General features: G+C 42.1%; 1 protein-coding gene across 1 annotated transcript; it reads left to right on the forward strand.

Moving 5' to 3' along the window:
• Positions 1-3,627: 3,627 nt before the first annotated feature.
• Positions 3,628-17,584, forward strand: LOC104348103 (p53 apoptosis effector related to PMP-22). Its single transcript, XM_086461195.1, has 3 exons — positions 3,628-3,838; positions 16,968-17,111; positions 17,370-17,584. Exons 1-3 carry the CDS (start codon positions 3,628-3,630, stop codon positions 17,582-17,584), a joined length of 570 nt encoding a protein of 189 aa, XP_086317321.1.
• Positions 17,585-22,412: the final 4,828 nt, after the last annotated feature.

Consider the following 22,412-nt stretch of genomic DNA (forward strand, 5'->3'; position numbering starts at 1 on the left):
TAATGTGTTCTGCGGTACCATCTCGCAAATGCTAACATTTGTGACACTGTGCATTCATCCGCAGGTGAGTTATAACAAAAATTGATGACAAATCCTTCAGTCATAAATGCCTACCTGAAACATGACTGAGCATTCAAAAAGCAGGGAAGAGGATTTTATTCCTCAACAAGCATTGGCTCTGAAATACCTAGCAGTGATTGGCTTCATACTGTATTTCAGCTACAAAATTTCTTTAATGTGATTTGGCTAATTTCTCTGAGGGGGAAAAAAAAAAAAAAGCTGCATTTTTAGAAAACTGTAACTTTACATAGTGAGTTGATGCTGGCTGGTTGTCAGGTGCCCACCAAAGCCACTCTATCACTCCCCTCCTCAGCTGGACAGGGGAGAGAAAGTATAATGAAAGGCTCGTGGGTTGAGATCAGGACAGAGAGAGATCACTCAGCAATCACTGTAACGGGCAAAATGGACTCAATTTGGGGAAAGAATCCTTAATTTATTACCAGTCAAATCAGCCAAGGGTAATGAGAAACAAAACCAAATCTTAAAAACACCTTCCTCCCACCCCTTCCTTCTTCCTGGGCTTAACTTTACCCATTAATTTCTCTACCTCCTCTCGACCAGTGGCACAGGGACACAGGGAATGGGGCTTGCAGTCAGTTTGTCACACGTTTTTTCTGCTGCTCCTTCCTCCTTGTGGGGGGACTCCTTACACTCTTCCCCTGCTCCACCATGGGGTCCCTCCCACGGGACACAGCTCTCCAGAAAGTTTTCCAATGTGAGTTCTTCCCACGGGCTGCAGTTCTTCACAAACTACTCCAGCATGGGTCCCTTCCATGGGGTGCAGTCCTTCAGGAACAGACTGCTCCAGCACAGGTCCCTCATGGCATCACAAGTCCTGCCAGGAAACTTGCTCCAGTGTGGGCTCCTCTGTCTCCACAGATTCACAGGTCCTGCCAGGAGCCTGCTCCAGTGTGGGCTTCCCATGTGGTCACCTTGGGCTCTTTCGGGCACCCACCTGCTCAGGTCCTCCATGGGCTGCAGGGGGACAGCCTGCCTCACCACCGTCTTCACCACAAGCTGCAGGGAATTTCTGCTCCAGTGCCTGGAGCACCTCCTCCCTCTCCTCCTTCACTGACCTTGGTGTCTGCAGAAATATTTCTGTCACATATTCTCACTCCTCTCTCCCGCTGCAGTTGCTGTTGCACAGCAACTTCCCCCACTTTTTAAATACATTATGACAGAGACGCTACTGCCATTGCTGATGGGCTTGGCCTGGGCCAGTGGCAGCTCCATCTTGGAGTTGGCTGGTATGGGCTCTATGAGACACAGGAGAAGCTTCTGGCAGCTGCTCACAGAAGCCACTCCTGTAGCACCACCAGCTACCAAAACCTTGCCATGCAAACCCATTACACTTCGTGAAGGACTGAATGTTGGCAAAAGACTGCATATAGACAGCTGAGTGAGGGCTTGGCTACAGTCTGCTGCCACATGCATGGATGTTTCTGAAGCCATTTTTTTCCTTTAAAAACATTTAATATCCCAATCTGTGTTCTCTCAATCTTCTGGAGTTTATTGTCCCCATTTCTACCTCAGCTGTGGCAACAGAAAGAACGTGTGAACAGACTTGGACAGCTTGCAGGCACCAGAATATGTCATTAAGGGTAAGTGTCAAACAATACTTGTTTTAATGTAAATATGTTTTTAAAATCATGCATAAAAATGATATATTACGGTGTTATAGAACTGGAAAATGGCAAACATTACGTTTAATGACAACTGAATTTGTGGATAGCACAAATGTGGACTACAAGGGAAGATACACAATATTCTAAGGAAATGGTGGTTTCTTAAAGTCTTAAAGTCTACTTTACAAAAAATACTTCAGAATGTCTCTTATTTCCAACCCAAAACAGCTGCTGAGTTGTCTTCATAGTTGACTTTTCCTTTCAGTGACATTCAAATTCAGTGGCCAAATCTGCTCTCACAGAGACTTGAACGCCCTTGACGGAGCTCTCACAATCACAAGGGTATGGGGCCCTGTCTGTACTATGGTGGAGCTGCTGGCAGGGTGCTTCAGCTAGCCAGAATTGCACCAGCTGGAGAAGGAGAGGAAAGCAGCCACACCACTGCTAGTCTACCACCAGGCTAATAAGGTATCTCTGATTAGAGATAAGGCATGGTGCCACATTAACCCACTCAAATTGCTTTCATGACAGAGCTACTACCTCCTCTCAGTGCTGCAGCTTATTGCTGTGGATGTTCCAGTTTGGGTCCACGCAAGCTCAACAGCTCTACGGGTACTCCCCTTTACAGTGTAGCAATTCAATGTAAATTATTAATTTCTTTTATTTAGGTCATTATTGATTTATGAATATTAATTCAGCAAAATGCTGTGGAGTTTGCAGTTCAGTACGGATGTCACATTTCACCATGAAAGCTGCAATATAGTAGCAAATCTCTGTGAGTAAATGAGGTCAGTACTTGAATGCAGCCCCACCTGACAAAATCCACCATGGGAGCAAAGGATACTGTGCATCCTCTGTGCTTACCCATGTTTCACAGAAACCAGCTCTGATATGCAAGCGGTGCAGCTGCTTCCAGATGTAAAGAGGTCTGGGCCCTACCAAGATACTAGGTTGTAGCACATGTTAATTCATAGGGACAGTGCTATGAGCAAGGCTATATCACTTCTGAGCTGACAGACAGAAAACTCTGCCCTGCACTTGGGTGGGTGGCCTCCCAGGGCATGGCGAGGTGATGGCTCATCTCCGCATTGCTCTCGCAGCACGTTGCAGGCAGGCTCTGACAGGCCCTGAGCAGTGCACATACAGCCAGAGCCACACGCAGGGAGTGTTAGTAAGGCACAGCCAAATCAAAGCTCAGTTTGCCTTCTCCCACTAAGGCTATATCCAGACTATACCATATTTTTAATGATAAATCTTGTTGCTTTTTTCCCCCTGCAGCTATGTCCCAAAAGAGGGAGGGAGGACAGCCACATGCTCTTTATTTTCTTAGCTTTATAGCAGCTAGGGGATTTTTTTTTTCAATTGTAAGAAATAAGATATAATTTTATTTTTAAATGGAGTGCAAGAAAGGCAACTTTCAGCCTCTGGGTGGCAAGTTTCAGAAGCAACCACCCTCTAATGCAAATAGTTCCCTGGCTAGTCTCGTATTTTTACCTGCCATAATGCAAATCCCCAAGGAGGCAGAAAGATGTAAACACAGCTGTGAGATGCTCCTGATGGTGGGGAGTGGCAGGAAGGAAAGCGTTAAATGCCGAAGGTAAACAGCACCCAGTTTGTTACCTAGTCAGTAGGGCAGAGAGGATCCCACAGATAAACCCAACCTCGTAGCTTCTCCCCAGCTCAACTGGTTATTGCTCAGCGGCAGCTCTTACTCATCTGAATCTAGGTGGAGCTCCCTGCCTCCCTCCCTCCCTCCCTCCCTCCCTCCCTCCCTGCTGTGTCTCTCCTGATTAAAAAGCTTTTCTCAAGCATCTGCACACACGCTCACAGGTACCAGCACTCATTTTCCAGCGGCTTTGCAGAAGCACCCGTTGCTTCGCGTCACCGAGTCCGTGGCAGAGACGGCCATCCTCATCCCACGAGCCTCTCTCTGCCCCGGAAGATGGTGAAGTACGGCCTTGACTACACGCGGTGCAGATGGATCCTACCCCTGCTCCTGGGCATAGGCGTCATCTTTGGTATCATTGCGCTGGCGGGCAGGGGCTGGCTGGAGTCGCAGACCTTACCCTACGTGCAACGAGCATCGTTATGGGAGACCTGCAGTAGGCCTGAGCAGGGTGGGGAATGGAACTGCGAGTCCCTCATGGGTTACGGTAAGCACCTGCAAGGGTGGTGGGGAGCAGTCTCTGAAGCAGTGGGACACATGTCCAAGCTCATCTTCCCTCAGCTCTCCTGACTGTATTGCCTAATATCTGGCATTTATATACGAAGTTATGGGCAACAGGGCTGTCACTGAAATACATCAAGACTTTTGACTAACAGGGTGAAGAAGAAAAATGCCCTTACCCCTTGCAGAAAGAAACCTGGTTGCTTTAGATGGCGAGTTACACGGTACAAAAACCGACACATAGTAATGTATCAGTGCAGAAAATATTATAGCATGTAAGATTTTCATTGTTTCTTAGAAGTTGTTAGTAAGTTCTTCTCACTGATCACTGTTTTCCAAAGCTTAACAGCTATTGTTGATCAAATGTCCAAACAGCAACTTTCATGGGTAAGCCTGGCATTAGTGTGATAACCAGTCCTAAGTGCCAGCAAGAAATGGGTAGGTAAAAATGTAAGATGGTAGGAAGATATTCCCAGGGAGTGTCAGGCTGCAGAATGCTGCCCTGAAACTGCTCTGGTAGGTGGGTCGTGTGAAAGAGTCTCCTTGTGATTATGAAAGAAAGCTTTAAAAGATGAAAGGATTTCTTGCTTGTACTGAGTTTTTGTTGATTATGCTATTAAACATGTTGACTCAGGTGCAACCTTCAGCTTGAAAAGATGTAAACAGTTGAATCTGGGAGAACAGGCCAAGAGAAGGATCACTCTAGAAGTGCATTGGGTTTTGTTGGGGTTTTTGTTTGGGTTTTTTTTAATTTTTTTTTTCCCCTATATATCTACTATTGACTATGTTCTGAAAGAAGTTATTGTGAGTGATGTGTTGTTAGTCTGAGCCAGGAGGAAAGTCCAAGCATTCTTACAATTTATGCTAATTCAAATTACGAGGAAAACTTTTTCTCTAAGACTAAGAATCCCAGCTGTTCTTGTTGAAAATGAGTGTAAAGACACTTGCAGAAACAATCTTAGGGATCATTTATTACAGCTTTTTAAAATTGTTCCTGAAAGTTTGTCATATATGGTCAAACTCTACCTTCTATGCACAAAATTCAACCATAATAACTTAATTGGAGCAGGCCTTTGTGAGCATGGGGCTTCAGGACAAGACCAGCTCCATTAAGCATCACACCCAATCCTGCTCTCAGAGATCCTGCATCAGCTGTGTGGCTGGACATAGACCAAGCCAGCAAATTGGCCTCTGGCACATGGCACTGGAGAGCAAGAGAGACACCATAATGCTTACCAAAGGGCTTTTTAGCCCTCAGTTTCCATGGAAAGTGAGCCCTCCTCCTGATCTCCGGGTTAGGACCTATCTATGTCATGAATGCCAGCCTTAACTGGACAGAAAATACTGCTTGGCCTTGTCTTGATAATATAAGAGAAGTTTCACCTTGCTTCCAAGTCCTTGCATCGTTGTTTGGCATTTCACTTCCTTCCTTATCCTGCCTCACTTTTACATGCTTAAATTCTGCAGTTGTATGCACAGTTTCCCACTGGACAGCATCTACAGACAAACCAGGGAGATCATCCTCTATGTGGACTATCCTGCAATGTCCGGGGTTACCCTGAATCACATCCATAATAAGTCCAGCACTTCTAACAGAGAAACGTTTGACTTGGTACACGCATGCAGAATATTCTTCAGCACATACATTGGAGTGTCTGATGATACTTCTGAAAGCGTTAGAAGTGCTGTTCATTTGCTGCATGGCTGCATTATGCTCTCAGTGGGCATGCATCTATCATTTGACCTCTTCAAGCTTACCAAATACCCAGAAAACCTAAGCAAATCCTCAAAATCCTCCTGAACAAAATTTCTTGGTGGAAAAGGAAGATATGTCTGAGACAATGGAGCCATTTAGCCAATGGAAGAATATGTAAAGCCTGTATGTAAAAAATGTGTGCATAGACCAAGTGACAGTGGATTATGCTGCCAGCTGTCTGCCTCTGCAAGATTATGCCATTACAATGTAGATCTCGGCCATTGTAGAGGTGGGTTACCCCTGACCCCCAAGATAGCTGTAGATCTGACCATTAAGGATGCAAACTCATGCCAGTGTCCTGATTCTTTCCAGCCTCTTCCTTCAGGCATCTTCTCTCCAGAGGTGGGATGTGTTCAGATCCAATCCTGTCCTCCATTTTTCCTATCATTCTGTTCTTGCTCAGTTGGTGTGGGGTCTGAATTTTTCTTCTGAGACTTCTGCCTTTCCTCACACAGGTACCTGGATTCCACTCAAAAGACCAGTCCATGAGACAGCATCTTACTTGTGAGCATCCAGGTCTTGCTGAGCCTGATTCTACCTGCCTCAGTGCTGAGACATAGGGTTTTGATAATTCTGAGATTACATTTATCCACAGTGCTCCAGAAAGGTCATAGAAAACAAGCATTCAGCATCGTGTTCTGCGGGATGTTTAACTTTGTCTTGTGCCAAGCTAAACACAGTGCTAGATAAACAGAGTGTAATTAGACGCCTTCCTGAGCAGAGAGACAAAGGATGTGATGTAAACAGAAAGGACAGAAGTGTTTTACATATTTCCTGAGATGAATTTTCTCTTTCCCCTCTCTGTTCCACAGTTCCCATCTCATTTCCTCTGGGCTTTACTCTCAGCTTCCCTGACTAATACGCCACAGGCTGGGTAGGTTCTGAAATTGGGTCTTCCTGCGGGGATGGTTTCACTGACATATGTGATATGCATGTGTACCCCAGCAGCTGCCAGCAAATATTTTCAACATGACTTGGACAGTGTAGCTACCTTAATCCACTACAGACATCTTCATCCTATCATAATTAGACATAATTGTAATGTTCTTGCCAGTTGTTCAATATAATGTGCAAATTCAAATCAAATTCTCCATGTGCAATATTTGTAATTACCCTTGAATCTCTGCTCTTTGGCTTAACATATGTATAGACACAGGCAGAAGACAAAAACCCAACATCACTGAGGTCGGTCAGATGGAAGGGAAGAAGGTTGAATATTTCACTGTGGAGTCTGGAGTGTCTGAATAGTTGCTTAAACTGGCAGAATTAAAACCTCACAGGGAAGACAAGAGGGCTGTACAATTTTATTAATTTTTTTTTTCCCGAAAGACAGTACAGTAACTCCAATGGTGCAGTTATCTTCTGTGAAAGCATCTGAGCATCTTTGGTGTTTTGCAAAGTTTATGAGCTCTGTGGAAAGTGAGAATATGAAGAGTTTATACACTCCGTTATTTTCTCCAAGAGTTCAGATCTTCTGCTTTAACCATATGACACTCATCTAGACTTTATCAGAAGTCTTTTGCTTTTCAAGCGTATTTAGCTTGAATAAATAGAACTTTCTAGGAAAAAATATCTAGTGCTTTAGGACACTTCACTAGAAATGCACAGAGTTTGTGATGAGGGACTGAGAGATGCAAACCATAGCTCTGCAGTGTTCTGGCACTTGGAACAAATAAAGATTTCAAGCTTATAACATGCTTGAACCTTTACAAAGACAGAGACAAAAAATTTTTGGATAGACAATGAGCACAATATGGAATGTATCTGTCTGGGACATGGCTGAGCTTGTAAAGAAAATGCAGAGGTTAAATCCCTTCATGAAACTGGCACAGCACTCCATTGTTTTTCTTGATTTTCGGCTATATAGTCTCTCTCGAACAAGGTGTGTCTCACGGATCTGAGAGACTTTTTCAGTATGTAATTTATTCCACTGCAGGCTTTGAAGATGTTTAAACATGTGTGGGTTTGGCTGGGGGAAAATAACTGATCTTATTTTATTTTATTAGTCCCAATGTGATGCACAATAGGATGAAAAACTCGTGGCTACACTTGTCCCATCTTATGTTCCACCTGGCCCTGCAGCTCTTCCATGTGCAGATGCTGCCATCAAAATAACTGCAAGATTAATGCTCTAAATTTAGGTTGAAGTGGTCAGCTCATTTGCATGGTGCAAACAGAGATCTTGGGGGAAAAAATCAGGAAAAGGCATTTCCACAAGTGGAATCCAGGTCTTCAGGTATTTTCACATCATAGTACTCAATTACAGCCTTTTCCTAGGACGTGTGGAGGTTTTAGTGGCTGTGGAGATTAGTGGAGGGAGGAATTATTTTTCCATCAGGAAAGGACACCTTCCTGCCTCTTGTCTTCTAGGCAAATAACAAGTAACTATGTTCTAGATCATTCCAGTTTTAATTTGGTCCATGAATATTAATGCAATACTACAAGACAGGATAGCTAATATAGTATGATTATAATGAACAAAAATTACTTCAAATATGGCAGCAGATGAGTATGTCTACAGGATAAGTGAAAGAAGAGAATGCTGCCAAAGCTAATATCCTCTTGAGGAAAGAAACATTTTGCTTTAGTCTCATAAGAACCCCACTGATGAGTAGATTTTCTTCCCTGTTTTGCCTATATCAGGCTTTTGGGTCTGGGGAATCTTTTGCTACAGTGAAGCACCATTTATTATCCTGGAGGAACATCAAAATGGAAATCACTTGATAAAAATCTCCAGTGATACAACAGCGAGGTACACGGTGTGGTCGGGATTGGTCTCTGAGCAGCAAAGGACCTCTCTGGGTGCTACACCTACCACTAGCCTTGCACAGCCCTCCCTCTGGAAAAGTAACTTCTCCAGCAGACCAGTGACTCATCACACCTGGGGCACAGGACAGACCAGACACCAAGTTTCCCCACTGCCACACTGCCTATGTAAAACTGTTTTGCCTTCCCCCGCATTCCCATCACATCTGACAGCCAGCACCTAATCCCAGGCGTGGGGAAGCCCTCACTCAACCCAAGCTGAAGCAAGTGCCCTGAGCAGAGTGATACGAGGATAATTCCAGAGGGATGGACTGGGAGACTGCCCCTCTCAGCAGGGCCTGGGAGGAGAAGCAGGCTGTCCCAGCAGCTCTTTGGCACCTGAGGGTATCTGCATGTAGGAACAGAAATGAAGCAAACAAGTAACTGTGTTTTTGAAGCAGGACCCAGATCAAGTCATAGGGTCTTTATTACAGATTTTTCCATGAAGTCAAAGTTTTGTACCTAAAGGCTTTCAGAATTTGGTAAAATTCAAGTAGGTTTGGAAAAGTGTCCTTGCAGCTGGGAAACAAATGCTGGGAAGGTTTCTGATCAGTTCAGGGAAGCCTGGGAGAGCCCAGCTCTGTGCTCTGTGCATTGCCTGGATTACAGGGCAAACCTTGACTCCTTGGACACAGGGCGAACTGAAAACAAAAGCTTGTTGCTGTTCCTGCTGCATCGTAGCATGAAACAGTTATATTTATATACGGTGATTGCTGGTAGTTTTAATGACAGTGTACAGAGAAGCACATGATTTCCTAAGTCAACAGTCTCCTAAAAGTGTAATGTTACCTGGGACTAGCCAGCGAGATTACAAGATTTGTTACTTAATAAAGTAGAATATTCAATCATTATTCAAAACTTAGAATGCTAGAAAATAGAGGCTCAATTAAATCTATATAATAACAGAATTATCACAACAACAGTATATTTAAGGAACTCTGATGCAAGAAAGAAAGAACAAATTAGATTTTTCCCCAGCTTGTAGGAGACACTCTGTTGCTATCAAAGAGGTATAAGAGAAGGGAATCAAGCCCAGAGGACTTAATTACCATGGCAATTTTCATTCCTCATCTGCAATTGTTAACATGCTTTCCCTTGTAATTTTAGGATTTGTCTTTTTATATGTTTGGTGGCAGATTCATTTAATCAGACTCTTTTCTAAATAACAGTATGCTCTTCAGCAATTAACTCTACAGAGAGCAATTGCAGATGGCATCCCACTGTTTATTATCCAATGGTCCTTTAATAATTACAGTTAAATTGGGTGGAAAAACAGCAATTGCGTGGAGGGTTCTCATCTCCCTGTCAGAAGACACAAACTGCTGGTGTTGAGGACATCGTGAATATCCTCAATACTTTGTGTCGTCAGGACCTTAAGTCCTTGAGAGGATACCATTCACTCGCACACACAGAGGAGGCATCTCTGCTGAAGATGTGTGGAAACTTGTGGCAAAACTCTCATTTCTCTTCACCTCATCTCTTCCTCTATCTTATTGAGGTAATCTGACACAGCAGGGCTATAATAACCTCTCCGTAGTCTGAATGGTGATAAGGGATGCAAGATGGATTTCAAATTCCACTGTAGAGATAAACAGTCAGGTTACTTAAGCAGGAAAGGAGGTATGCATGAGAAGAAACAAAACCCTCAAAACACTGTTTTTTTTTCACATTTCCATATCACTTCTCACTGACAGCTTGCATTGTTCTGAGCAACCTCGAACACATTGAGTCAGTAAGTATTGTAATGCTATGTTTCTTCTTTGTCAGGCACCATTACAAAATCTCTCATTGGTCAAAAATGCCCAGTAACTCAATGTAGTTTGTGGAGTGACTATGGTAGCCTATGTCCCGGAGATTTCTGGCTTCCTTCTACTGATACTAAATGACACTTCAGATCACACACAGGCCTGCTGAAGTACCAATCTGCAGCTGAATACATATAATGTCACCTATTATGTGGAATGTGCACACTGGGCCCAAATCAGGACCCAAATGTAGGAAGTCTCTGTGTGGTTCATTAACAACCCCATCAGCAATAAGCAGCAAGTGATGAAGACTTTGAGGATGCATTGTAAGAGCTACTTCATTCACAAGAAGAGTAAACAGAGCTTATGATGTGTTTTATGAGCACAAAGTGCCGTTTCTGCTTATACGTTGGGGTTTTTCTTTTGCAAATGGTAAAATTTTACTTCTAACAGAAGATTAGGTCCAGATTTGCAGCTGCTCTCTATCAGAGAGAAACTCCCTAATGCGAAGGGCGACTCAGAAATGTTTCAGAACAAAGTTTTCTCACAGCATGGAAACTGCTGATCAAGAGTGAGAACAATACTTGGTGCGTACGGAATGAGATGTAAATTCAGTGTTCTTCAGCCTCAAATGGCCCTGGGAATATAAAAGTTAAAAAGAGCTTTTTGGAAAGGTCCCACCCTGCTGTTTTGATTAAAAGTCCTAGTTCATAGTCTGTGTTATGATGGAAATGGTTTCTGTTTAATTCACATTAAATATTTTAACCCACCTTTAACTGAAGGGTAGTTAGGGAGCAGGTATACCTTGCTACTCTGATTAACTGAGTTTACATATATATACTGCTGAATCAATACCTTACTTTTTTTATTTACCTGACCCTCTCAACCCCCATATACACATCCAGGTGTATGTAATCCTGCTTTAATTTTAAAGAAGTAGGAAAAAATAGGAGGAAAAAATATTATAACATTAAAGTGTATAAGACTGAGCTTTGATCCCGAAATGTCCTCAACGTGTGCAACTGCTTCTGAAAATAATATGAGATAGGGGTACTCCCTGACTCTCTCATGAGCAAACCTTTAATTCTGAGGCACTCTGTGCACATTATTTTTAATAGCTAACTTACTCCCTTGGTGCTCCCTTTGATGATGGCTCTACGCCCTCTGCCACTTCTGCCTCCCTAGCGCTAAGTAAACATCAGGGAGAAGCTCTTAATACAAGATTTGCAGAAGCCAGCTTCGAAGTCAAGCCTGTACATGCCTGGGCTTACGATGAGATGAATTTGAACCACTCCTTCAAGATGTAACTGCTCCTCCCCCTCAAATTCAAGTTGGAATAGCTTCTAAGTTGAATTGCTTACCTCACTAAGAGAAGAGGTTTGCAGATGTACACAGAGCCTTGAATGCAGGCCTTGCCTGTATATGTTTGTGAGTGAAGTCAGTGGTGGGGAGTTAATAGGTTTTTGCTTTAAAGTAGTTAAAGTCCACCAAGTCAAACTGAGCTATCACTTTAGCACTAAGTTATGGTCAAGACACTGCTTTCTGCTAATATATATTGTGTTTTACTGATAGATGGACTATGCATAAATGTTCTTTTCCTTACTGTTGTCATTTAAAATCGTTATTATGGGGTAGTTGTCCTAAAGTCCTTATCCTTTCTCGTTTATATGAGACCTGCTACTAATCACTGAGAAACTTTTTCAATGACATTGTCTTAATGTGAACCTAAATAGGTCATTCTCTGCTTCCATGGTTGTCTCTTAAGTAATGGCAAGCTAAAAGCTGGCTTCTGCTCACATAAAAACAGCTTACATGTTGTGAGATAATACTATGCTATTAAACGAGAGATCCATATTAACTGTCAATGAATTCTAAAGAAGTAATGCTAGGGGAAGAAGACAGAATTACCAAAAAAGGATGCAAAACAGTAGGACAAAAAGTTTTGTATTCCACTCCAAAGGACACAAACTCACACACACAAGAAAATCCCACAGGAAAACATCCAGTATTGATTCCCCACAGGAAAAATATTCAGAGAATGCAGGGTTTTTTAAGAATGCAATGAAGATAGAAGCTCAGAGAATAATACACATCCAACCGTGCCTTTGATACTTTTTCCTAATTTTATTCTGTTCATAAATTATCCATGACTAACATATGATATTCTTCATTTGTATAGCCTTCCTTTGAAATATTTTCGGTCAATAGCTGTCGGTCTGCACATACAGTTTGTTCATAAGAAGCTGCTTTTAATAGTTTCTGATTTATCTTGGCTGTATACAAACACATGCACACTTGTATTTCAATGCCAGCTCGTGTGATCAGCAAACACTTGCAGAGATTTGAATGTTCACTTGATTTCAAAAAGAGCACAGAAATTTCCTGTAGTTGGCATGTTACAGAGCAGTGATTTCCAGAAGGTAGGACTTTGCGCTGCCCAGTGTTGCACAGGTAGCACAGGGAAGTGTCTTGGATGACAGTGGCTTGCATGTACACCAACAGCTTGTAACCCTTTGGCTGATAAATTGAGAAGTGGGTTAATGAATCTGATGGGCCATCTTAAGATTCAAGCTAAGGGGAACACATGTTCTGCTGCAGACATGTTCACTTTCAGATGGAAACTTCCTTCAGTAGAACAAACCAAAATGAAATAGATAAAACCTGGACAAAGCTGTTCCTTTCCGAAGTGAAGCATGTGCTCTGCGGAGTTCACCACACCCTGATGAAGAACGTCAGGTTGAGAAACCTAAGTGAGTTCAGCTTTGTTTCCAAAATAATGCTCTTTCCCTTTAATCAGAGAGATGTAAAACAGGTTGAGCTCTGCAAACTCAGCCTGGAAACATTCTCATTACGTACAACACAGAGATGAATCACCACCACAGCAGATTTTAGTTCTTGTAAAAATTGCTTTGCAAGGCTGGAGCTAGAACTGCAGGGTTTGTGTTTCTTTCCTGTGGTGGTATGGAGGATAACAGAGCAAAATATTAATCTGTTACATTTTCTTTCCTCCCTTCCCTGTTTCTTTTGAATTACAACCATCCTTCCTAAAATTGCTGCACAATTCACTGCAGTGGCTGATGTGTTAAAACTCAGTCAGCAAGAACCCGTAGGTGATTGTTGGTGTCTGCAAGCTGGCCATAAACTTTTGTTTTTCTTTCCAGTGCTAGCTGTGTATTTAGCTTCAAGCCAGGAGGAAAATTCGGAGAAGTATGTTCTTACTGATTAGACCAGGAGAAGTACTTCTGAACTCTCTGGGACTGCTTTCAGAAAATGTCACCCAAAGAAAGAGACTCAGTAGTTTGTGTGGTTTGTGGGTACCAGATCAAGAAAAACGTGAGAATGTCGTTGTGAATGTTTTCCCATGTTTTGAATCACACACACCAGAAACAGAGAAATTTGTATTTGTCGTGGGGGGAAGTAGACTTCACATGCTATTTTCAAGCTATTACAGCTCTTTTTTGAAGGCAGCGTTTGGGGCATGAAACACAGCAGGCTAAGGAAAGACTACATCTGTGGTTCAAAGTTTTGGCTCAACTTACTGCTGAACAAGGAAGTTTATTTCCTTATGTGTGAAGTACAGACAGTGTTTACACTTTTGCAAACTGGAAAACGCATGAGGGAGAAGAATCGGGAAGGCAGGAAACTGGAGACACTCTTAGTCCTGGATCTCTAATGAAGTCCATCAACTTCCCTACGGCTGCAATCAGCAATAGGATATTCAGAACGTGTTTAGGTGGTGCAATACAAGAGGTAGTCATGCTACCTCTAAATCGAGATGGCTTTAATAGCAGAGTAATAAAGCCCTGTTATTGTTGTATACTGTCTCAGCTAATTATCTTGCTCGTAAGTTACAGTGAGCTCTGTACTGGCATGGGTGGGCTCTTTCTGGTCTTTAAATCAGCTCAGGGGTCTTCTCACACAGCAGGGAGTTTTAGGAGGCAGGCTCTTTGCTTCATTTTCCAGTAGTCATATATTACTGCATTCGCTGTGGGTAGTTCGGACTCTCACAAATCACTGCTGATTGACGTACGAAATACCAGAAATACAAGCACTGTCCTTGAGATAGGCATGAAAACATGGGTTCCTTTTGCCCGTTTGGGGTAGCAAGGTCTTGTTTTAAGACAGAATTGCTCAGAAAATCGTCAGCTAGAGCTGACGATGTTTAGCTGCTAACAACCCTTCCATAGTGTTCACTGGCATTCTTTCAGCTGACAGAGGAGCTAAAAAAGGGAGAAATAGGACTAGCCTTAAAGCGTTACAGGATCATCCTGGTGTTTAAGGATGCTTTTGCGTAAACACACATTTCTTTTCTAGAAAAAGCACATTTTAACTTAAACAGCCGAAACGTCACTGCCATTTTTGGGGCCTGAGAAAACAGATATCACAAATTGCTGAATATTTTCACAGACTCAGCCTGATGCCCTGTAACTTGCTGTTCCCTCTGTTTCTGGTTTTGATTTGATGACAGGTGGTCTAGATCCTTTCAGCTTTCAGCTGCCCTCTCTCTAGAGTCAAGTATACTTTGAGTTGGTGTTGCACCTGTGATGATTTTTGGCCTGGAGTTCACACTTTTAAGAAAAAGCTTTGCAGTTAGAACAATTTATTTATGCTTTTGCTTTCTGTTAAAGCAAAAAAACCCCACAACATTGGAAGATAAGAAAATATTTGGGATCAGATTAATTTGGGACAAGAGTTTTTTTTTTTCACATTTGTAGAAGTGAGAGTCACAAAACTGGCTGTTACCTGATTAAGCAGTGCCTCCTAAAGATGTAAGCATCCTGCAACAAGCATGTCCCTTCTTGCCATACAGCCAATGCCTGGCGGGCTGGGCGTGCACCCAATCTGCTTTCATACAGTCACAGCACTCGTAACACTACTTCAGGAAAAACACCTGGGCAAACTCGGTGGAGGAGGGAGACAGTGGCATGGGCAAGGTGCCGCTGCACATGGCTGCAGCCACCAGGCGCTGCCCCCTGAGCCCCACCCCAAGTTCAGGCGATGCTCCCACCCCAGGGGACAGCGCTCTGCCGTCAGCTGCCCTTGGGAAGCAAGGCTAAGCTTTGGCAGACTCTCTGCTGCCCGCAGCAGTGGTGGTGGCAGTGGGTGAGATGAACCTGCCAGGTCTCAAGGTGCCTCAGCACTTCCTGGGTGGGCAGCTGAGCTCTGAGTCTGCCCTGGGAAAGGACATCCCTTTGCCCAGGAGTTTTGCACCTAACCACAACCAGTTGTGCATGTAACAAAAAACATTACCTCTAGATGTCCTTGTCATTTCACCCTTCTGCCGGAAGTTATAACTCTTGTATCCAAGAGCAGTGAGGTCAGCTTCTCTTACAACCAGGTGCCCCTTTTTTGCTGTTTTAGAGGGGTGACAGAGAGGCTGGGAGCAGGAGCATCCTCAACAGGGTGAATTGAACTGTGACAGTATGAGAAATTCCTCTTCCTGACTATTTCCTTTGATCCTCTGCTTGTGGTGCTGCCTTCCCACCTGTGCCTTCACATTGCATGCTCTACGTCCAAGCCTCCTGTAAACTCCCTGAGAGAAGAGTTTGGGCTAAAATACTGGACTAGAAAATGGGATATAGGCACATCTTTGCTGTCACTTTCAGTCTTCTCAGGCAGCTGCCAGTTTACAGGGAAAATAATGTAGTTGAAAAGCCCTATAAGCCAACAGAAACTTTTTGACATAAGGAAGAAAAAGGACATGACATGAAACTGAAAATATAGTGCTATAGCTAGAATGGAAGAGAGATCATAAAGCAGGGGGGATGGTAAAAAGAAAATAAAAAATGGAAATGGGTTTTGATGGGCTGATGGGAAGGAAACTAGAGCTGGAAAATCCTGATCCATTTTTCTGGTCTAATAGCAGGGGTCTAGGGGAAGAGAGGTTGAGCACCAAGGTGTCACTCACCAGGGACAGGATGGTGGCTTTCATGCCCGCCCAACACTGGCCATCTACATACACAATTTAAAAAGTGTCAAAGTAGGCTTTTTACATTCAGAAGAGGAGATACTTTGATCTCTTTGAGCAGTCGTTGCCTCTCAAGACTTGAAATACTGAATAAATAATATTTTTTTCCAATTGTTATGCCAACAGAATATGCTTTGCTCTGCCATGTTATAACATAAATTTATATAATTTGAAAATGAAATTATTAATATCCTGAACAAGCTTTTCAAAGTGAAACGGTTCTGACTTTGGATCAAAAGCAGCGGTCAAATTTCCCTACAAAAGAGATTCCAAATCTTTAGCTCCATTTAGGACACAGAGCTAAACAAAGGCTGAAAAGGCAGAAACCACTGAATTTTGACATTTGTGGACTATTGCCATACTTTTAAATTTGCATGCCAGAGAGGTAGAGTTTGTATGGACCCTTTTTTTTTAAAGGAAGGATTTCAGTAGTTTCGGGGACAGTCTAATTCTCCTCATTCATGAAAAATGCTGCTGGTTTTATGTCATCTGCTGAGGTAATGACATTCGTTATTGGAGGAGAGTGTCCATTCTTACATCTTTACAGTAATTTTTATCTTGATTCTTAGTTGTTAAATCTAAAGAGGAAGCTTGCACACAAGCCCCATTGCATTCTGTATGAGAGGTCAAAGCTGGCGTTTTTATACATTCTGCACTTATTGAGTGATTTTTTGTGAAACTAAAATATTCGCCTATGACAACAGAGAAAGCTGCTCTGCTTTCCTTCTTGGGACCTGTCCTTCTTTTCACATTTAAAATTAGCCTTTCTTTATAAACCAGAGTAAAATGCTGCAAGGGATTTTTTTTGTTACTTTCTAATGTATCTTCCTTCTGATTTCAGCTTGGGGAAGAGCTGCTGCTGCCACATACCTGGTTGGCTTTATACTTCTAGTCATCTGTTTCGCTCTGGCCATCATAGCATTTGCCATTGACACACTTCGGTTCAACTTCATACGAGGGATTGGAGGCTTGCTTTTTGTTGCTGGTAAGGCAGTGTATGAAGCCAAGTTTGGCTTGTGCAGGTATATCCATACTAGAGCTGGTATTTCCCTCAGCTGTTTCTATACCTAAGTCTCTGCCTGTGTGCACTTGAGCTTTCTATGAAAAATAATATAAAGTCTGTCATGGCAGTGGATCAATTTTCAAGTCCTCCAAAACACAAGTGGGTTCAGCTACAGGTATTTTGGAGGCAGGCAATGTGATAGGTGTTGGCTTAAACCTTTTTTTTCTCCTGTTTCTTCAGCTGTGTTCTCCATCATGGGCCTGGTCATTTATCCAGTAAAGTTCTCAACTGAAATTGAAATGACGGGAATCAATATGTTCAGCTGGGCCTATGGCTTCGGCTGGACCACCGCCATTATGGAAATATGCTTGGGATTCTTCTTCTGCTGCCTTCCTAACTATGAAGATCAAATCTTGGGTAATGTGAAGCCCACATATTTTTACTCTTCCCCATAAGCACCAGGAAAAATGCGTTTGTATTCCAGAGATACCTGACAGAGCAGCTACGTTTTCCAGAATATCGTCATTGGATGTTAGTAGAAAAGGCTGGAAACTTTTCAAATGCGTGTAGAAAAACAGTACTGGCGTTCTGCAATAAAGTTAACTACTCTAGTTTGGACCTTCCTATCTGATGTCATTTGGTTAGATAAAGTCTAAACATTAAAAAACCTTGTGTTTCCTCATTCATTCCCCTGAGTGGGGTGTATGTGGGTTCCCACATTTTCCCATCTAAGACTGCATCTTAAATGCATTCATATTTCTAATCAAATTCAGAAAAGATTTTAAATTACCAATAAAAAACCCAACATATATCGTCTTCCTGAAGGAAAGCAGCTCACAAATATCCTGTTTTGTATGTATCATCTTTAACCTGAAGATTTTGCACATATTTCAAGAAGCCAAACACCTCTATCCACTGACTGACAAGGTAGTAATTTAGTCAGCCAGCACTTTATAGTCTTGCTTCCATTTTTCATTCACTTACTTAAGCCATAGGGACAGGATAAGAAAAGGCCAACAGAAAGCCTCCTACCAAAGCCAGCATCTTGACTTTTACCCATCCATGTGGAATGTAAGTATTTATTTCTAAATATTTGTAACAGTAAGCATGGACCATCAATAAACCCTTAAAAATCCCGGCATGCCATTACTGGGGCCAGCACAGAGCTGGCAGATGCAGAAGGGATTTCAAGACACCCCCGCAACCTACAGACCCAGTTTGAAGAGGCTCCCGGTATGGCTTTCTTCATGGGCATCTGCCTCTTTTATCTGCTGAATCAAAATCTTTGGCTTTAAGGAGCTCTGTTATACCAGTCCAGCTCTTCTATCCAGTGTAGAAGGGTCAGGAGGGACTTAAGCAGAGTTATGATTCCCCTACACATCAGGAGTTGAGCTGAAGCAGTGCAAGTGTAGGTATCAAACATTTGTTAAATGTCCCCATTGTCATTGGTTTGCTGTTCACAAGTATTTTGAAAGTGGAAAGAGTATACTGTTGTACGTAACTGTAAAATGCATAAATACCCCTTACCATGTCATACTAAGGCTGTCATAGAGAAAATCACATCGTAAAACACCTTTCAGTATCTTATACTCCACAGTGCTGCAAGCCTCAATGTATTGCAATACTCAAGACTGCTGTTTTGTGCCTTGTTAATCCTAAATTTATAATGTTGCATTTCTTCTCCTAAGTGAAAAAATGATAATTTTGCTATGTGGAAAAACAATTCTCATCAAAATCCTTAGCTACAGAGGATTATTAACTTGTAACACATCTGCAATTTTGTAACTATGTATATTTTATGAAAAGTGCCCCACGAAATATGCTTTACTGCAGAGAATGAGAGGTAGAAAGAATTTTTATTAAAACCTCTGTGTAGCTAAAATTAAAAAAAGCACAGGACTTAACCCATTTTTTTGAAGCAGTTAACTCCATTCACTTTTACAGAGTGTTTTCTAAATTTGGTCAATAAACTTGAGATGTATCAGACCAGTGGGGAGAGTATATACAACAGGGAATAGAGCTTGCAACTACGTTAAGAAGATGTTTCCTAGTTGGAAGGAAATTAAAATGAAATATAGTTGAGAAAGTAGTTCATATAAAATGGCTTGCAATTCTTTCTGTAATATTATCTGTTCAGGAAAAAAATCATCATAAATTTTTTCGTTATGCTTATTATACCTAATAAATGATGGTATCTATGTGTCGTTTCAAAAATGAGTCAGCATTTGTTCTCTACTAAGAATGGGGAAGTGTGGAAGCCCCCAAAGCCTCCTCTTCTCAGGCACCTCCTTGGAGCACCGAGGTACACTGGCTGGATTTTGAGAGGGGAGAGTAACTTACACATCTGGCATCACAACAGCTTGTATTATTCTTCAGTCCTGTTCTGGCTGTCTCCTGAGGCCTTGTTCACAGGCACACGAGAATAGTGGATTTACTTTGTCTGCTTATGGGCTATGTGGTGTCAAGTAACTATACGCACAGTTCTGTGCTGTAGTGTGCTACAGCTCGTTTTGGCATGGCGCGTAACACACCCGTGCTCGCCGAATAGGAAGCCAGCGTGGCCCTGCTTAATGTTTTTGCTCCAATGGATGTGGCAATCCCGTGAGGAAGCAAAAGGGAATTTGAGCAACCACTGATTGTAATTACAGTTTCTTTAACATTAGCTGGACACTGACCCAACATCTGGAGGTGGGGAAGGGTGCACAAAACAAGGTTTAGGAGCATGACTCCAACCTTGATGAGAGAGCAGTGCATAATTAAAAAGAAAATAAAATCTCCAGCAATCATCCCCCATCCTCTCTCCTCTTCCTTGCTGCTCTCAGCAGCTTCACCACCTCCTCTCTCTCCTCCTTCTTTTCCTCGTCCTCCTCCCTAAGGGCAACAGAGCAGTGTCAGGGCTGGTGTCTGTGGCTCTGCAGCCCTGGTTCCCATTCCCTGCTGCCATTTCCCCCTTCCTGGGAGAGAGGAAGAGTGAAGCATCTTTGCTGGCCCCAGTACAGCAGCAGGGACCATAATCTGGCTCCCTGCCCCAGGGTCCCACAGGGAAAGGCTTTCTCTAAAAAAAGGAGGGGGTTGTGCAGGTATCCAACAAGCAGAAACATCACAGGAGCTAAAGCTGAAGTGCCTACCTTTAGGGTAGTTTGCTGCTAGTCATGCAAGGCCAGTTCACCACAGATCCCTAGGAAAACACATCCTAAGCCCTGCAGCAGAAAAACAGTGAGAAAAACTATAAAACTCTTGTACAAATCCCAGTGCTGTTCCCTGTGACTGCTGCAACAGGTGAATGTGGCAAAAGCAGCACACACAATGCAGTCAGTTCTGATAGAAAAGGAAGCTGAATCCAGAAGCCAGGATGTGCCTCAACTAGATTACTAACTAACTAGGTTATCAACTAAATTGTTAAATTAGTCTACAGACAGGGCAAGTAGGTTATTAACTAACCAAATTGTTAGATTAATTTGAGCTAAGTCAGCATCAGAAAGTTTGGATTTTTAGAAATCAGAGGAAGAGAAGACACCCCTTTACTTCCGCATCTTGTTTGGCAGGGTTCTTGCCCCAAGTCTTGTCTATAAGAGAAAAGGGCACTTAACCACTAAGAGCAGCATAATAAAAGACTAAAAGTTTCATTGTGACCAATGGCTATGTTAAAGAGAGATCAGAAGAGAACAGATGTTTGCAAGATTTGGCTTTTGTGAACATTAGGTCTGCTACAGCAACAGAAGTAAAGACCTGACTGCCAAAGGCAGTGCTGCTGTTCCTGTCAAATTAAGAATTAGGAAACATCCTCCAACAAATATATTTTATCTAATTCAACTATACTACTGAAAAGCAAAGGAAAAATTCTGCTGAAAACAAGTGGAATGTCAAGCAGACCTACAGGTACAAACTGAAGCAAAAGAAATAATGAAAACTTTCTACTGGTAAGTTAATATGTTCCATTTAATGTCTGGTGTTTCTGCCAGAACTTGTATGACGTGGACATTTTGGCCTTTTCAATTTTCTCTGCAATATGTCCATATTTCACTCTCTCTTTTTCAGGCACCTGCTATTTGATCTTAAAATACAGCCTGCTTAATCAATAATGCAAATGCAATCTAGTTTGCAAGTGTATTAAAGTTGTGCATATTTTGTTGTATGAACTAATGCTCTGAGTGAAGTTTTGACCCCATTGACATCACTTGCAAAACATTTATTGATTTTCTTGAGGCTGACATTTCATCCTTGAAGGGCAAATGCTTTTTTTTTTTACGTGCTCAGAATCAATAGTATCTCTATGGGATGCTTCATTGATTTCAGCAGCTCTGTTTACTTCTGGAGTAGGACACTGATCTGTACAAGGTAAGGAACAAGAGTTACAGCAGACAGGATCATTCCCAGAATAAAGGACAATTCAATATGTGTAAGATTAGCAGAATCTACATCATAATTAAATCACATTTCTTTTAGATACACATCACAGTTGCAGTAAAGAGATCCATCTTTCCTTTTGACACATCTCAATTATGCAACAGCTATTACTTCTTATAATTCAATTTCTTGGAACATTTTCTTGCACGTTTCTATATTCAGTGGATTTGTGTGCTCTGAAGATGAGTAGATTTAAGAAAAGAATGGAACAATCAAGTTTGTGATAAGAGAGAACAGAATTGGCCCATTTGTACACTCTGTTGGAAAGCAGGAATCAAACCATCTTGCTAGAAGAATGGTGAACTGAACAACCAAAGAGTTACTTCTGAGTCATATCAGAAATTCAAAACTGAGAACTGAAAGACTGCTGTATAGTTAATAATATGGAAAGAGAGAGACAAAATCACATGGATCTTACTTTACCCTGTTCCTTACTGTCAAAATATTGCTTTTGCTAGAAATATTGGTTTCAAGAAAAAATTGCTACTCTGGTGCAACTGCATAATAATGTCTATGCCCAAATTTTATCTGCAAGGTTCTTCAGTGCTAAGAGCCAAATCTAGAAAAGCACCTGGATAATTTTAAAGGTACAGATGGTTCTGACTGAGTCATCAGAGCTGTTTACACAGATGGTTCCTTAAGTGACTTTCGTATATCCATTTATGCACACTGGGTAGTTCCACAGGTTTCCTGTATAAAAAGTGTTGCAGTAAATGTTTTAAATTTTCTTTTTCATTTTCCATGATGAAGGTGAAAAAGTGGACGCATCGTAGAATTTTGCATGTGACTATGTGGTGCGAGGAGAATTTACAGGAACAACTTTCAAAATAGTTTCACTGTTTATTATAAATGTGGTGAGAGTAGATCAAACTGCCC

This window comes from Leptosomus discolor, chromosome 2 (assembly GCF_034619465.1).
Source record: "Leptosomus discolor isolate bLepDis1 chromosome 2, bLepDis1.hap2, whole genome shotgun sequence".
Taxonomy (NCBI): Eukaryota; Metazoa; Chordata; class Aves; order Leptosomiformes; family Leptosomidae; genus Leptosomus; species Leptosomus discolor.